The sequence below is a fragment of the Myotis daubentonii genome, chromosome 1, assembly GCF_963259705.1.
Source record: "Myotis daubentonii chromosome 1, mMyoDau2.1, whole genome shotgun sequence".
NCBI classification, from domain to species: domain Eukaryota; kingdom Metazoa; phylum Chordata; class Mammalia; order Chiroptera; family Vespertilionidae; genus Myotis; species Myotis daubentonii.
This window is the reverse complement of record NC_081840.1, coordinates 89,614,556-89,632,556: the sequence shown is the minus strand read 5'-3', so window position 1 is coordinate 89,632,556 and position 18,001 is coordinate 89,614,556. Positions and strand designations below refer to the sequence as shown.

The 18,001-nt window shown below is 41.5% G+C and overlaps 1 protein-coding gene and 1 non-coding gene across 4 annotated transcripts in view; one reads left to right on the top strand and one right to left on the bottom strand.

The window, feature by feature from the left end:
- PSMA6 (proteasome 20S subunit alpha 6) overlaps positions 1-8,137 on the bottom strand; it is a 36,058-nt gene extending 27,921 nt beyond the window's left edge. Inside the window, exons 1-2 of one of the 3 annotated variants that reach the window (XM_059710649.1) lie at positions 7,945-8,090; positions 7,359-7,570 (exon numbers count right to left, since the gene is read on the bottom strand). In XM_059710649.1, the coding sequence (XP_059566632.1) occupies positions 7,359-7,407 (49 nt within the window). In that variant the 5' untranslated portion in view covers positions 7,408-7,570; positions 7,945-8,090. Of the gene's footprint in view, positions 1-7,358; positions 7,571-7,944 lie in introns of all 3 variants that reach the window. The other 2 variants (XM_059710650.1, XM_059710646.1) reach the window with 2 other exon arrangements.
- Positions 8,138-16,378: 8,241 nt separating this feature from the next.
- Positions 16,379-16,485, top strand: LOC132223729 (U6 spliceosomal RNA). The gene has a single exon (XR_009450512.1). It is a non-coding gene; the product is annotated as a U6 spliceosomal RNA (small nuclear RNA).
- Positions 16,486-18,001: the final 1,516 nt, after the last annotated feature.

Genomic DNA, 18,001 nt, shown 5'->3' with positions numbered 1-18,001 from the left:
GGGGGGATAGGGGGTAACATGGGGATAAGGACACATATGTAATATCTCAATCAATAAAAAATATATTAATTTAAAAAAAATAAAAATATATTTTATTGATTTTTACAGAGAGGAAGAGAAAGGGATAGAGAGTTAGAAACATGGATGAGAGAGAAACATTTATCAGCTGCCTCCTGCACACCCACTACAGGGGATGTGCCTGCAACCAAGGTACATGCCCTTGACCGGAATCGAACCTGGGACCCTTCAGTCCGCAGGCTGACGCTCTATCCACTGAGCCAAACCAGGTAGGGCAGTTTGTGGTAATTTTTATGCAGCATAGAAAACTAATACAATAGTTTTAATTGTTTATATTAAAAGGTTTAAAATCAAAGACTTAAGTTTCCACGGTAAGAAACTAGAAAAGGGCAAAGGTAAACCCAGATTAGAAAAAAAAGAAACAGTAAAGACCAGAAATCAAAGAAATAGACAAAAGAGAACGTCAGAAAACAAATACTAAAATGAAATAAATAATAAATAATAATCACGTCAACAACTGCATTAAATGTTAATGGACAAAATACTCCAATAAAAAGTAGAAATTGCCAGAATGGATAAACTACACAAACAAACCAACAAAATTATAAACGCTTTGGTATGCTAAAAAATGGTCCCTAAGTGATATCCATGTCCTAATCCCTAGAACCTATGAATATTACCTTTTATGGCTTAAAAAAAAGGATCTTTGCAGATATGATTAACTCAAGGACCTTGAGAGGGTAAGGTTATCCTGATGGGTTCAAAATGCAATCATATCACATATATAGAGAGAACCAGAGGGAGATTTTACACACAGAGAATGAAAAGGTGAAGAGGCAGCAGAGTAAGATTTGACAATGATGCTGGTCTATGAGATTGAAGTGATAAAGCCATAAGCCAAAGAATGCTGGGAGCCTCTAGAAGTGGATGAAGTGAAGAAAACAGTCTCCCTAAAAGCCTCCAGAGAGAGCACAGCCCTGCATGGCACTTTGATTTTGATCCAGTGATACTAATTTTGGACTTCTGGTTTCCAGAACTGTCAGAAAATACATTTCTGTTGTTTAAGCCACCAAGTTTGTGGAAATTTGTTACAACAGCCAGAGGAAACTAATATAAATCTCTAGCTAGAATAATCAAGGAAGTGAGAACACAAATCATCAGTATCAGGACTAAAGGAGGGATTATCACTATAGATATTACATTGGTAAGGAACAATCACTTCAATACAGATGATTCTTATATCTAGGTCACTATCCTTAATATTGCCTAACTGTCTATTGTTTGCTTTTATTACCCAATTGTTCAGAACATAATTTTGGCCTAAAAAACATTCCATCTATGGCCACAGAGAGCTATTAGTTTGTCATACTTACCAACTCTCTTCTTACATTACCCTTTATGTTTATAGATCCTGATTCTTCCCACACTCATATCTTTGTTTCTTTATGTCCAGCCTGGATTGCCTTCTCATTCTTATGTCCACCTAGCCAAAGCTTGCCCTTCCCCTTGAAGCCCCTGCCATTTCCCATGAACACTTTCTCTGGATTCCGATAGAATTTCCTATTTCACCACTAAGTTTATCATTTGAAAATGTGTATTTCTACCTTCCACATCCAGACTGGAGAGTCAAAGAAAGCAAGAACCAAGAAACTTTAAAATTAAATTTGCAACCAGAAGATACTAAGCAAAAGCCAACTTACTGAAGTTGGCTTAGAATGCATGGTTTTCTAGAAAGATTCAAATTAACTAAAAGTCAGATAAAATAAAATTAGGATTTAGTTTTTCTTAGGGGGAAAAAATCTGTTAACACCTGCCCCTCATTCGCACATAGCAAAATCATCTAGGGCTGGCACATATTTTGCAGTTTTCAAATTCCCACCAATCCTTGTCATATCTCACCTAGCATGTTGCACTCATTTGTATTATTTATCTGGTCTGCTTACATACAAAATATAAAAGCCACAAAAGATAAAGCAACCCTCCACCACAGAATAAAATCTTGTCCCACAAAATAAAAATTATTTACATATTAAAAAATGTTCAATAGAGAATGCACTTGTGAATTTGCCAGAATTCATTAAAGTGGTCCTCTTCCTCCCTCCCTCTCTATATAGGCTAGTGCTAACCAAAATAATCTTCTGTGATGACAATGTTCTATATTTGCATTGTCCAATATAATAGCCATTAGCTACATATGGCTACTGAGTACCTGAAATGTGGCTAATGCAACTGAGGAACTGAATTTTGAAGTTCTTAAAGAATATCATTCCTACTCTGAACTTCCCTTCTCATCTTTCACTGCTTCCACCTCTTCAGCCAGCTCCTTAAATTGGTATTTCCCAGAATTCTGTCATTTCTCCCTATACCTGGGTGACTTTATCTTATCACTATTGTCATTTTTACCTCTGAACCTATACTTGCAAATCTCATGCCTATTTCACCCACAGGCATGTAAGACAATAAACTCCTCTCTCTACAAATCTGCTACTTTTCTTATAGTCCTTATCTCAATGGTATTACTAACCACTCAGTTTTCCAAGCTACAAACCTGGGTACCATCCTTGATTCTTCACCCATTCTCTCTCAGATATCCACTTTTATATCTACTCAGAGTCTCCTCTTTATCCTTTCTTTCTCAATACCTCATTAAGATTTATATGGTTTAGTTAACAAGTCTCTAGTTCAGGGGTGGGCAAACTTTTTGACTCGAGGGCCACAATGGGTTCTTAAACTGGACTGGAGGGCCGGAAAAAAAGCATGGATGGAGTGTTTGTGTGAACTAATATAAATTCAAAGTAAACATCATTACATACAAGGGTACGGTCTTTTTTTTCAATAGTTTTATTGATTTCAATCAGCCCGCGGGCCATAGTTTGCCCACGGCTGTTGGTCTTCCTGCCATCAGCCCCTTTCTACGGTAATTCTAATTCTAAACTCAATCCTCCTGCATTCTGACTTAATAATCCTTAATAATGACTTTTGCTAGCTATGTCCAAAACCCATGGGACAAAGTCTAAACCCTAGCATGGTATCCAAATCTCTCTAAAATTTTGCTACAATCTATTTTTCCAGTTATCACTGTCTATGCTCCAGTCACACTGACCTATGCTCTGGTCCCCCAAAAGTTCCTTATCTAATCTCCATCTAAATCAATTCATCTTCTCCGAGGAACCTTTCCTGGCTCTCCCTGGAAGTGTCACTTCCTTCAGTGCCTTACTTTATACTGTTATTTTAGTACTCACCATGTTATAAATTCCAATAAAATTCTGTACACTTGAATCCCCATTATAATGCTACTAACATAAAATATGTATTTTGTAATAATTTCCAGAAAAATAGAAACTGCCAGGTAAAGGACCTAGAGATAACTTAATAACCAAAGAATATCTTCTCAAGAAACAAATAATACTGCCCCCCACCCCCTTGCCCATAGCAGAGGTGAGAAGGAAGGCCACTTAAGAAAAAAACAGAATGGTTTATGGGCAGCATTGAAAAGGCGTATTTATTTTTTAAGGCCAGAATTCAAATGCTGGAAATAGTAATTATACACTTTATTGACATCATTAAAGATTTTATTTTATTTGGACAAAATTTCAGAAACTTGCAAAACTAGCAAACACTATTACGGTAATCTTAGTAATCTGCTCTTGAATGCCCAAGACTATACAAGAAAATGGTAACTAATAGCCCATTTCCCATTTAAAAAAATATATTTTATTGATTTTTAGAGAGGAGTGGGATAGAAACATCCAACGGCTGCCTCCTGCATGCCCCCTACAGGGGGTTGAACCAGCAAGCTGGACATATGCCCTGACCACGAATGGAACCATGACTTGCTGGTTTATGGGCCAACGCTCAACCATTGAGCCACACTGGCTGGGTCCATTTCCCATTTTTTAAATGGGATAAATTATAATGAATTACACTCAACCGTTGAGTCCCCATTTGTTTAGATTGTAACTTAAATAATAGTAAAGTATGTACCTATATGTAAATATTTGGTTGAACCACACGAAACAGTCATTTTATAGGTAAAAAAATGATCAAAACCGACCTAACAGCAAACCATAAAATTAGAATGCTTCCTTGATCACTAACAAAATGGTTAATGAATTGTTCTGTATAGAGACCTCTTTCCACTCTGCTTCCTTCCCTACAAATTTCCCCAACACTTTCCCAACATTTCTGGGACTTATTTTTTGTGTAATACTGGGGGAAAACAGGAACTAGATATAAAAGGCACTGTGACTAAGTGTTCAGGACAAGCACACAATGCTAGACAATGGCTCACAGTAGGATGCTACCAATAGTGCAGATGCACATCCCCTTTATGGATGCTCATCAGCATCTACAGGTGATTTTGAAGTTCTGCCAATTACAGGAATGCACCTCAAGATTTTTCTCATAATTTTGTTTAAAGTGTTGTACTGAGTTTTGGGAAACAAATAATACCACCCCCCTCCCCCATATAAACACGGGCTGGTGAAAAAATGAATTGAAAGATCCATACATTCTATGAAATTTGGTTATTAAAAGAATTGTTCTGGGGCAAGAGGTAGGTTGATACTCTGCAGGCCACGTCCATGTTCAATTTCAATGCCACATGACTAGAAACTTTCTGTTAAGGTTTTTGGAAGTTGTTCATTCTGTCTTTCTCTAACCTTGTAACTTAAATACGAAGTGTGTTTCAAGTGCCTCCAAACATTACACTTTCAAACAGTGACCTACAAGCAGATGGAGTCACTAAAAATCTTGGCACTGGTGGGAAGGGGAATATGAAGTTTCAAAACATAGCAGTGTTTGATCTCGTTAGTTTTTTGTATGTAGTTATAATAGGTATGTATTTATGTATACATATCATAGGTATGTATTTATGTATGCATACATACAGATGTATGCATGTGTACACACTGACATTAAACTTCAAATCAGATTCAAGGAAGGCATGAGAAGTCCGGGTTGAGAAACACTATTTTAAAACGAGTATTTTTTTTAACAGCAAAAGAGGCAAACAAACAATTAGTGCTTCTCAGTCCATTTATTTGTAAACTCCTGATTCCATTTTTGTCACTTATTTCTTCCTGACAGCATCCTTCACAGAAACAATTATTGAGCACTTCCTATGTGACACTGTTCTAAGTACTTTATATCTATTAACTCATTAAATCCTTACAGCCCCATAAGGTAGGTGAAATTATTATCTCTATTTTACATATGAAGAAAGTTCTCAAAGTTGGTGTGGAGCAAGGACTTGAACCCAGGAATCCTGGTTTCAATCTCTTTAGTCTATCTCTACCAGTCTATTTCTTTCCTGTCCTTTATCAATGTGCTCCTTAGAAGCATCCAGGCAGTGCTCACATCCACCTGGCAGGCAAATTCAAGTGACTGCTCCTCTCCTCTCTTGCCAGACCTACGCAGCAAAAGATCAGCAAACAGAAGGGGGCTTTGAAAATAGCCAGGCTTATTTGCTCCACCTGGGCCTTAGTGGCCCAATGATAACTTGGGGAATTCCTAAAATTAGATTTCAAAGGTAGGTGCTCTGTATATAGCTCTACAGATTTTCTACACACACGCACGGGCACGCGCATGCACACACCTTGAATACATATGTCAAGAGAAAATTTTCAATAGTTACATAGGGTACAAATGACAATCAAAAATCTTTCTTGCACCAGCTGGTTTGGCTCAGTGGATAGAGCATTGGCCTGCGGACTGAAGGGTGCAGGGTTGGATTCTTGTCAAGGGCACATGCCTGGGTTGTGGACTCGATCCCCACTACAGGACGTGTAGGAGGCAGCAGATCAATGATTCTCTCTCATCATTGTTGTTTCCTCTCTCTCCCTCTCCCTTCCTCTCTGAAGTCAATTTAAAAAAAAAAATCTTTCTCCCTGCCCTGGCCGGTGTGGCTCAGATGGTTAGGGTGTCGTCCGTACACCAAAAGGTGGCAGGTTCAATCCCGTCAAAGCGTGTGCAGAAGGCAACCAATTGATGTTTCTCTCTCACATTGATATTCCCTCCCCCCCCCCCCGCAATTCCTCTCTCTAAAATCAATTTTTAAAAAAAATTTTCTTCCTACTCCCCAGAAGCAAGCACTGTCAACAGTTTGTTTATAATTATGGTTCCTAGGCCAATGCCCAACCACTGGGCCATGTCATACTCACTTTCCATTAATCTTTCCTTCCCTTGTCATTTTCCCACTTTTGTTATATTATTTTTCCACCACCAATGTTAAAGTTTGCATTCTAAAATTTCTATATACTTTATCTTAGGCAGGTTCTAAAGTTTATACACTAATAAACCACATTTATGATATTAAGATAATGTACATTTATTTCACTAGAGAACTAAGCATGCACGGACTATAAAAAAGGATATATTCCAGGTCTACAGAGCAACTAATCTAATACACCAAAAGAGAAAAACAGGCATCTAATAATCCTTACTGAGCACTTAATACTGTACAATTACTCTACATACATCACCTTATTTAATCCTCAAAACAACCACAAGGAATTATCAGCCCAATTTTGCAAAGAGAAACTAGACTGAAGTTGTATCATTTGGATGGCTAGTATGGAGCAGAGCAGGTATCTGAACCCAGGTTACGGCTCCAGGGCCTGAGCTCTTCACCACAATACTGCTTGCTCATACTAACTATTCTTTCACTTTCCTTTTCCTAGTGATGTCTAATTAGTGCCCTGAACAGCAATGGGAGCGTGTTATTTTACAAGGCAGCGTTTAAAATCATTCTACTAGATATTATTGATCATATTTCTGTCTAGATATTGGTCATTACTGATCAAAATATTGATCATATTTTTCAGTTGTGGATGAGTTAAAAGGGTTACTGAATTACCCAATATGATGCTGTTTTCTTGCTACATTATATTAAGTATGTAGCCATATAGTGGACTGGTTTAATTCCAAATTAACTTTATTTCTAAAATGTACAGGTGAAGAGAACCTCATTTATAGGCCAACTCTTTCCTTATGCTTTCCAAACACAGGTTGTATTACTGTCCTTGCCAAGGCACTGAGGTGCTAAACTCACTCAAAAATAAAACCATTCTGGGCCACATGTAAGTCAAGATCTCTTGATATTAAATTCTCTATGTCAAGAGATTAAGGATCCGAATTAGAATCATAACCTAAACGCTGACACCACTTAGAGCCAATAAAATACACTGTAATACTGAACTGATAACGAGTATAGTGTTCATTCCCACTACAGTTGTTACAATTCAGAGCCAGCTTGTAAACTACAGCAGTCAAACAGATCCGGCTTAAAAGGGGATGTTCCCCCAGCAGCTCTACAACTGACGATCATTCTTTCTACCTACCCGTTTTCCAAAGATGTCCTGAACTATGCAAATACCAGTCAGTTGGCATTTTTTCTTTGTCTCCGTTTGTTTACGTCATCTGGCACTCCCTTTAAGTTCAATATAAGAGAGGCTGTGGCATCTTTGTATCCCTTAAGACTAGCAGGATCTGGCACAAAGGAGGCCCTGAAAGCCTGTGTGGAAACATCTACCTCAGGACAAGGAAGTGCATGCTGCCGACAAAGGAAAACGGAGCGGGAACGTTTTAATTGGGAGAAGTACAGACATCGAGTCCACCCAGGGCGAGGCCAAAATGTAACAAGTTCCTAGGCCTCCGGAAGTCGGGAGGCAGACGTTTGGGTCCTGCCTTCCTTAACTCTTCATTGTGTCCAGGCAGTGCGGCCGCTCGCCCTCCACAGCAAGAGGCCTTCAGCCTTCGGGCCCCGGACCCCTGCCTCCAGTCTGGGGTGAGACCACCACGGGACGTCCACCCAGCCTAGGCCCTTCTCCCGTCCCAACTCCGGCCATGCTTCAGGCCCGACTAAACTCCGGGCCGCGCCATGACAGAGCATTTCGAGTGGCTCAAAGGCGGACCTGGTTCACTCACCTACTTGGTAGAGCCGGCCCTCGGGTGAAAAAATGGTAATGTGGCGGTCAAAGCCTGCGCTGGAACCGCGGGACATGGTGATGCAGCCACTACTTCAAGAACGGTCTCTGGGCCCGGTAGCTCCCTAACCCGGCGTACAAGCCCCTCCGGAAGTCGCAGCGACTGCTTCCGGTGCATCGGCCGGATTCATCCGCACTCGCGCGCCGAACTCACGACTCCAGCGTCGGTTCGCGCGCGGAGGGAGCTCCGAGCCCCGCCCCCGCCCCTGGTGGGGGTGGGGAAAGGGACGTAGGGGCTCGGCGTGCGCTTGCGTCGGGGTCGGGTCTGCGCAGGCTCAGGATGCCTGGTGAAACGCGGTGGTTGTGGTTTAGAGCTGTCATCTGGAAAATGAATTGACTGTAACAAGAACGAAAAAACTTTCTGGGGTCCAGGGTAGTGATTTGCCATTCACTGTGACCTAAATGACTCGTGTATTCCACAATCTCGCGTTAGTTTTGGGCCCTGTATAACCAGCCTGCGTCTAGATTGCTGGCGTCATTTCTAACCTATTCTTTAAATAAAGTAAAATAAAAAAATATATGTTGATTTCAGAGAGGAAGCGAGAGAGAAAAAAGAACAACCATCAATGATGAGAAGGAATCATTAATCGGCTGCCTCCTGCACGCCCCACACTGGGACTCGAACCCACAACCCTTTCTAACCTATTCTTCACCCACCCACTTTCCTTCATGCTGTGGGGAGAAATGGATTGCAGCCGTTAATTTTAGTTACAGAAGGGAGCGGGTTCTGGTAGCCACTGGCAATAGAAAAAGTTTCTTCTGAATACAAAATGAAAAACATGATGTTAGGCTTGTGCGCCCCTCCCCCCTAGTTTGTGCACCAGGAAGGCCAGATATACCAAGGTTTCTGGCACTTTAATGCCTGCCCTGAGTACATTCTTAAGGGGGTATTCTTACCTCTTTAATGTATTTCCTCTTAAATTCACTTTCCATTTAAATGAAAAATTTGTAAGAACTTCTTAAGCAGTTTCTTGAGGAACCTCCAGTTTCTCAAGAGTGTTTTTTTTTTAAAAAAAATAAAAATAAACCTCTATTTTATTAACCTGAAAAAAAAATTCAAAACTGAAACATGATTGAGAAAATACTTAAGTGCAAACAGCATCTCTGGCACACAGGGTACTTTCCAGCTCTGCCTAATTCCCAAGTGTCCTGATAAAAGTCCCTTGCTTTGGTTCAGGTCCCTTCACTCAGGACCAACCCCTCCTGACCTTTTTTTTTTTTTAAATATATTTTTACTTATTTCAGAGAGGAAGGGGGAGAGAGAGAGAGAGAGAGAGAGAGAGAGAGAGAGAGAGAGACATCAATGATGAGAGAGAATCATTGATCAACTGCCTCCTGCATGCCCTTTACTGGGGGCTGAGCCTGCAACCCAAGCCTATGCCCTTAACTGGAATTGAACCCGGGACCCTTCAGTTGCAGGTTGACACTCTATCCACTGAGCCAAACTGGCTAGGGCTCCTCCTGACCTTTTGAGTATTTTTTCCCTCAGACTCTGAGTGAGCTTCGTGTACTGTAATTCCTATAGTTTTCCTGTTGGTACATGGGAGGACGCTCAACCAACTGAGTCACACTGGCTAGGGAAGTTTGGGGATATTTTAAACTACACACACTGCAGGCTGTAAGAATTATTTCTCACATTAAACAAATCCTGATTCCTTCTTGAAGTTGTATTTAAGCTGGGCCCTGAAAGACACATAGGATTTTTGGATGCTACATACACTTTTTAAAAAATATATATTTTATTGATTTCTTACAGAGAGGAAGGGAAGGGATAGAGAGAAACATCGATGAGAGAGAAACATTGATCAGCTGCCTCCTGCACACTCCTACTGGGGATGTGCCCGCAACCAAGGTACATGCCCTTGACCAGAATCAAACCTGGGACCCTTAAGTCTGCAGGCCAATGCTCTATCCACTGAGCCAAACCAGTTAGGGCTATACACTTTAATACTGGAAGGAATCAACCTCATTTTCAATTGAAACATAAACTGAAAGCTAGAATTAGATGTGTTTTGCTCCCCAGTATATCTCAATGCCAAACAGTGCCTAGCATGAAGTACTCAGATCATTCACTGAATATGCATTCTCACTATTTGGGTTTTCTATTAAGTTTGTTTTTTTATTTGAAGAGATTTATAAATGAATGAGAAATCCAGATCTCAAAAACTTTAAAAGATCAGAGATTTTATGTTAGAATTTGAGATTTTTCCACATAGGCAAATGAATTCCTCTGTGAAATCTTTCAGAAAGACAAAACCCCTTCTGATTCCATTGCTAAGGGAAATCCCCTGGTAGCAGATTTCATTGGGTGCCAAGCAGCAGCTAAACTCCTCAACCAGGTGGACTTCCCCTTGGGTTGAGCTTTCACCAAAGGCTGAGTACAAATACTCCTGCAGCTTTAGCACAAGCCTATGGGGGCAGACTTGCTGTGTTGGTGTGGAAAGTTTGATCTTCCTCTATGTGGGGCCACCAAGTTAAACCTTTTGAAATGACTTTCTGGTTTTTTGAAAAATTTCAGAGATGACTTGACATCTCGTGAATCTTGGAAAATCTCCTGGTGGCTTCCGTTTGGCAAGGCTCACATTCTCCCCTGGGCGTGGAGGTAGGTGGAAAGTAGGGGTTACCCAGAAGGCAAAGGTAAAGAGTTGCAGCGTAAGTTCCCAGTGACTGCAGACATGCCGAATGCCATGGTGTTTAAAGACAAATTAGAATTTGGCCCTTAGCTTATGATGCTCTGCTGGCAGTTTCAGAGCCAGGGAATTAAAAAAAGAAAACTTACCTGTGTTTCTATGTGACATTAGCAGGTGTTGAAACACATTGCCCTGTAAGTTGGCCATAAACACTGGTAATAGAGCATCTTAGGAAAGTTAGGATTCCCTGATATGAAGGGGGTGTGGCCAGGACAGAGCTAGGGATGTAGCAGCTCTGGGTGAACAGCTGGAGTGAGGTAGAGCTCTCTCTGCCCAGCTCCCTGGCCAGACTTTCACCAATCAGATGCTTCCTCAGGGTCTAAGGGCAAGAACCTGGCTCTCTCTGAATCATTCTCACACCAATCTCAGTCCTGCAGTTCTTCCAATAACTATTGTAGGCTGCCTAGGAATTGTCATTCTGGCTCAGTCTCTGGGAAGGAGAAAAGGGTGGTTTCTCTGTACTCCAGTTCTATCATTTATGGGCAAAGGAGCAGGACAAATGAAGCATCAAATGTGAGTTGGGGTGTGCTTTCATGAGGCATTTGATTATGCTCCTCCTCAAAAACCCCTTAACTGACCAGATTCCAATAAAGCAACACTTCCCTGCCCCCTTGTCCATAAAATCTAGTTCTCTCACCCTCCAGTACTAATGGTGAGTACAAAATGGTGTCCAGCAACACAGCAGTCACACAACTGGCATTCCCCTCCTCCCTCCTTTCTTTAACTCAGTGCCTGGATTATATCATTCATTCATCATCATCATCATCATCATCATCATAATGCCATCCTTTGATTTGAAAGCGAATAAACTTTTTAAAAAATATATATTTTATTGATTTTTTTATAGAGAGGAAGGGAGAGGGATAGAGAGTTAGAAACATGTATGAGAGAGAAACATCAATCAGCTGCCTCCTGCACACCTCCCACTGGGGATGTGCCCTCAACCAAGGTACATGCCCCTGACCGGAATCGAACCTGGGACCTTTCAGTCCACAGGCCAATGCTCTATCCACTGAGCCAAACCAGTCAGGGCTCGAATAAACTTTTATCAGCTCAACCCAAAGGTCATTTAACTAAAACTACCCCTTCTATTGAGCCCAACCCGTTAGCTTTCAGTTTACCACTGATTTTTAGCTATAACAACTTCAGTATTAGCCTCTTACAACTTTTGATGTTTTTCTTGTTTTACCAAATTCCCCCTTAAATGAAGACCCAGTGCTCAACTGACCAACTGATCTTTTGTTTTGAAAGCCATGGACTTTGAGAAACACTGAGAATTCTTGTGGGTCTCCACAGAATACTGGAAGGAGCAATGGGAGACCCCAGCGCTTGGGCTTAACCATTGGTGGTTTTTAACATACAACTTCCCCTTAGGTATGATAACAGGAAAGCCTTATAGCTTGAGAAAGAGCAAATGTTCCAGTGAAAAATAAGATGGGGAAGGAAGGGACCTGCGTCTTGAACATGGTCAGGCTCTGTTCTGAGTGTCAGAAGTGCTGAATTTGAATTTGAACCTTGCCACAGACTAACCTGGTGACTATGGCCAAAAGGTGAGCATGTTGTATCAACCTTAAAGGTATAGAGGACAAAAATATTAATTATGACAGTGAAAATAAGCCACCTACTAGTAAGCTTGAATTCAGTTTTTCTCTGTGAAAGGAGGGGGGACTGGTAAGGCCTGGATTGCTGGCTATTTTGCTTTGATCTAACCCTAATTCAGAAGGAAACCAAGTATTATACCAACCTGCACTGTACTCTGCTGTTGTTCAGAAGTGCAACTCAGTCTCTTTTCTTAACTTGGAAAGCAGCCAATTCTTACCCACCCTGTCCCATACACATGCAACCTCACCTATGACTGTGGACAGGAGGATGGGAACAGCAAGAATCAAACAGTTCATTGAGATTTTCAACTCATGGTGCTTCCCTACACCCTGTCGTCTTTATGAATGGCATTTAACTTTATTCACTCTGTTCACCATCCTCACCCTTACACCCACCCCCACTCCAGCCGCTTGGTCGGATGGGGAAAGGGAGGTGCAGAAGTTGGCCAGGAACCAAGAAAGTGAGTCAAGAACAGAGAGGAAATAAGACTCAACAGCCTTCCCTTTAGCCTAGAGATAGTTCCTCTTCCTTGAGGTTTCCTAATTGGCTTCCTCTAATTCCTATTTTCTTACCACAAAATTAAGTCATCTCTGATGCTCAGAAAAAGCCAAATTCCCTTGGGATAATGGCAGGGAGAGCAAATACTAAATGAGGTTTCTGACCATTATCACCGATATTTTCAGTCACTAATTTAGGAACCATTTCTTGAGAACCCAGTTATTGATGAGAAAGCAAAAGAGCGCTCTAGTTTTATTTTTCACTTGCTGTGAAAGGACTTGCTAGACCTCAGCTAAAGTCCCCAAACTTCACCACCTGCACTTCATTCATAGTGGTGAAACAAAGGCAAGTTTCAAAAAAAATCAATCACAGGCCCTGTGACAGTGAAAATAAACCACCTGGCCAGGGAGCTTAGTTGGTTAGTGTGTTGCCTGATATGCCAAGGTTGAGGGCTTAATCCCCAGTCAGGGCACATACAAGAATCAACCAATGAATGCATTAATAAGTGGAACATCAAATCAATGTCTCCCCCCCATTCCCTGCTCTTTCTCTCTCCCTGTAAAAAATCAACAAAAACAAAAATCAACTACAGGCAGCAGATCTAAAACATTTTTTTTAATCATTTATTTCAGAGAGGAAGGGAAAGGAAGAGAGAGACAGAAACATCAATGATGAGAGGGAATCATTGATTGGTTGCCTCCTGCTCCTTGGACTGAGCCAGCAACCCAGGCATATGCCCTTGACCGGAATCGAACCTGGGATCCTTTGGACTGCAGGCTGACGCTCTATCCACTAAGCCAAATTGGCTAGGGCTAAAACATTTCTAAAGATTAAGTACAGCATAGGGAATGCAGGAATCCTATAAAATAAAAGGCTAATATGCTAATTGACTGAACGGAGGAATGACCAGTTGCTATGATACACACTGACCACCAGGGGGCAGGCGCTCAATATAGGAGCTGCCCCCTAGTGGTCAGTGTGCTCCCACAGGGGGAGCACAGCTCAGCCAGAAGTGGGGCTCTCAGCTGGTGAGTGCAGCGGCGGTGGCGGGAGCCTCTCCCACCTTGGTGGCAGCGCTAAGTACCCCTCGGGGGAGTGGGCCTAAGCCAGCAGTCGGACATCCCCTGAGGGGTCCCAGACTGCGAGAGGGCACAGGCTCAGCTGAGGGACTCCCCTCAACCCCCAAGTGCACAAATGTCGTGCACTGGGCCTCTAGTGTAGTAAATGATATTGTAATAACTGTATTGTGCCAGGTGAGAACTGGAAATATTGTGAGGAACACTTTGTAAAGTATATGATTGTCTAGCCACTATGCTGTATACCTGAAACTAATACAAAATAATAAGTGTAAACTATAATAAAATGTAAAAATATCAGGAAAAAAAACATTTTCAAGATTGAGAACTCTGGAATGATGTGTTATAGGTACAGAGCAAATTTTATCATAGTGCCATGTACATAGATGCCTAATAAGTAAACATTGAATTCATTTAAGACATAGGGGAGGTATGACTATAATGGTATGACTATAGAGAGTGGCATTGAGAAATTATTTCTTGAGGATCAGTTAAAATATCAGACTCTAATGACTATGTTCTTGAGCTAGTCAGTGCATACACAAAATACCTAGGAGCACTCTGGCTGGGTGGCTCAGTTGGTTGCAGCGTCCTCCTGTAAACCAAAAGGTTGCAAGTTCAATTCCCAGTTGAGGAGGGTACAGGAGGCAACCGATGGATGTTTCTCTCTCTCTCTCTCTCTCTCTCTCTCTCTCTCTCTCTCTCTCTCTCTCAAAACCAGTAAAAGCATGTCCTTGGGTGAAGATTAAAACAATAAACAAACCTAGGAGCAAGAGGGGAATTCACAAAGGAGAAGTGGGAATCAGATATAAAAATCAGGAAGACATTTTCAAACAACTTCTCCAAAGCAATTCAACTAACATTTACTGAGCCCCTTCTATGGGCAAGAAGCTGAGCTGGCTACTCTGAGACACAGATGGGGTCCCCACCAGAGCTCAGCGAGGAAGATGAAACATGAGGCAGCTCATGATACATAGGCAGGTTCCAACAAAGGACTGCAGGTGGGAAATTACCTTGGGCCATAGGGGAGGCAAGCTGCCTGCTGGAGGAAGTGTATCCGAGTACAGCCTGGGAAGACAAGGACTCTGACAGAGTGGGGTCAGTGTGGGTGACATCACGATACAACATGGAATAGGAGTGGCATGAACAAAGAAGGCGGGTGGTGGGGGGGTGGAGAAGAGCCTGTGCTTAGGGTGTGGCCATGGCCTACTTTGACTAGGACACAAAATGCCCTGGATTAGGGTACAAATGCAGGGAGGAGGCCTTGATGCCAAGCTAAGGAACTGAGGGTTCTGGTTGGAAGGCGGTGGGGAGACATTTAATGTTTTCAGTAAAAGCAGCAGCGTGATTAGAATTATGTTCTGGGACAGTGATTTTCAACCTTTTTCATTTCATGGCACACATAAACTAATTACTAAAATTCTGCGGCACCCCCACAAATATATTTTTTGCCAACCTGACCAAAAAAAAAAGGATGTAATTTTGATTCATTCACACCAGACAATTATTTTGTTGGCTGTTGTCATTTTTTTATTTGACAAAGAGAAAAGAGGTCAGTACCTCTGGCTACTGGTAAGTAGTCAGGTATTGCATGTTTTAAAAATTCTTGCAGCACACCTGTTGAAAATTGCTGCTCTGGGAAGACAAACCTGTGGCAGTATTTATGATGAACTATAGATAGAGGTATCAATCAGGAGGCTATTGCTAAGAGTCCAAGTGAACGTTTCTGAAGGCCTGAATCCAGGCAATAGTAATGGAAATGGAAAGGAAAGAATATCTGCAAGAGATTTTTCTGGGGGCGTGTATTTTTAATTAATTTCGGAGAGGAAGGGAGAGGGAGAGATAGAAACATCAACGAACAGAGAGAGAGAATCATTGATCAGCTGCCTCTTGCATACCCTCTACAAGGATCGAGCCTGCAACCCAGGCATGTACCCTTGACCAGAATTAAACCCTGGACCTTCAGTCTGCAGGCTGATACTCTATCCACTGAGCCAAACTGGCTAGGCTGCAAGAGATTTTTTAATAGCTCTCCCCCAATATTAAACATAACACATTATTCATAATACTAGAGGCCCAAGGCACGAAATTTGTGCAAGAGTAAGCCTTCCTTCCCCCGGCTGCCAGCACCGGCTTCCCTCTGGCACTCGGGACCCAGGCTTCCCTTTCAGCCCCAGCTTTGTCCAGAAGGTTGTCCGGAAGGATGTCCAGTCTAATTAGCATATTACGCTTTTATTATTATAGATTTTTTGTAATAAGCCAAAGCTGGAAGCTATCCAAATGCCCATCATCAGTAGAATGGATAAAATTGTGGTATATTCACACTATAGAACATTATCTATATATATAAAAGCCCAGCAACCGAATGGTGGAACGACTGGTCGCTATGATGTGCCTCCCCAGGAGGGGCCCAAGACCTCCTACTGAGGCATCTTTCCTGGGGTCCTGGGGTTAGAGGGACCAAGGAACTTGGAGGCTGACAATGCCTCTCTCTAAAGAAACAACTTTAGCGCTCGCTTCGGCAGCACATATACTAAAATTGGAACGATACAGAGAAGATTAGCATGGCCCCTGAGCAAGGATGACACGCAAATTTGTGAAGCGTTCCATATAAGAAAAAGAAGAAGAAGAAAAGAAACAACTTTATCCTTTCCTTTCCTCTGACATTTTTCTACCTTTGGCCTGACTGAGGGGCCAGGACTTATGAGGCATATTTTCCTTTATTCTTTTTGTAAATTCTGCATATGAGGCGTCTGCCTCACACTCACCTGGGAATCTTGGTATCCATTGTATTTGTGCTGCAGTGGAAACTGAGGCAGGAAGAGTTCTAGTCTAACATTCTATTACCCACATACTCTAACAATTTCAGACTGTGCAGAAGATAAAAGAAAGTAAAAATCATCTATAATTCCAACACCCCAAAACACCTATTAACATTTGGAATCAACAAAATGGTACTTCTTTCAGATACTTTTTTCCAAGTATCTCCTTCTTTCCTTCCTAATTAGAAAAATGGGATAATACTAGACATACCATTTTGTATATGCCTTTTCATTTAATCTATGCCCACACACAAAATACCATTTTAATCACTGTGACACTTAAAATTATATTTACTTCCTCATTCCTTTGTTTTGAACATTTAGTTATTTCCAATTTTATTATTATTAACAACACTATTGTGAATATCTTCATGAACAAAGCTTTAAAAACATGATTATTTCCTTTGGAAGTAGTCAAGAGTTGAATAACTAGGCTACCACAGACATTTTGCAAGTAGGTATGCAAGTAGGGGAGAAGGAGCAGGAATAATAAATTAAGGCAGGAGGTCGTTTTGTTGGGGTGAAGATGAGTTGTTTTCAAAATGGCTGAGCTTGTGAGTCCACAGTCTACTCAAATAGAAATGCTCAGCTACAAATGTGGAATTGGAAAGAAACCAGAGGTAGAGATGGCTTCTTCCTTTGAGAAGTTTGGCTACTAAACGATCCCTAGAGAAGCAGGATTTCCTCAGGCTGGAAGCCTAAAGATATTTGTAGTTAGATGGAAGAGAGCCTGTAGAAAGGGATCAATGGAGAGAGCCAGGTCCTAAGTCAGCAAAAAGTGGTAGTATGGAGGAGGTAGAAAAGTAATCTAGAAAAGGGTCAGGACAGGAAAGTTATTGGAAAGGGCAAAAATTGCTGGAGAGGCTCATCACACATCACTTTTAGTTGCTGGTTAAGTCATCTGTTGAAAGTGAGAAAGACCAGGTTATGACTCAGGACTTAGAATCATGAATGTATTATCATTATTATTTTTTATATATATTTTATTGATTTTTTTACAGAGAGGAAAGGAGAGGGATAGAGAATTAGAAACATCGATGAGAGAGAAACATGGATCAGCTGCCTCCTGCACACCTGCTACTGGGGATGTGCCCACAACCAAGGTACATGCCCTTGACTGGAATCGAACCTGGGACCTCTCACTCTGTCCACTGAGCCAAACAGGTCAGGGCTATCATTATTATTATTAAATTTTAAAATAGCCTTGGAGCTTATTTGAGGCTACTCAAAATACTGTTCAAAATATGGTCTACACAGCATTGGTATCAGCTGGCACACCAGACCTGAACCAGAATCAGTATTTTAAACAA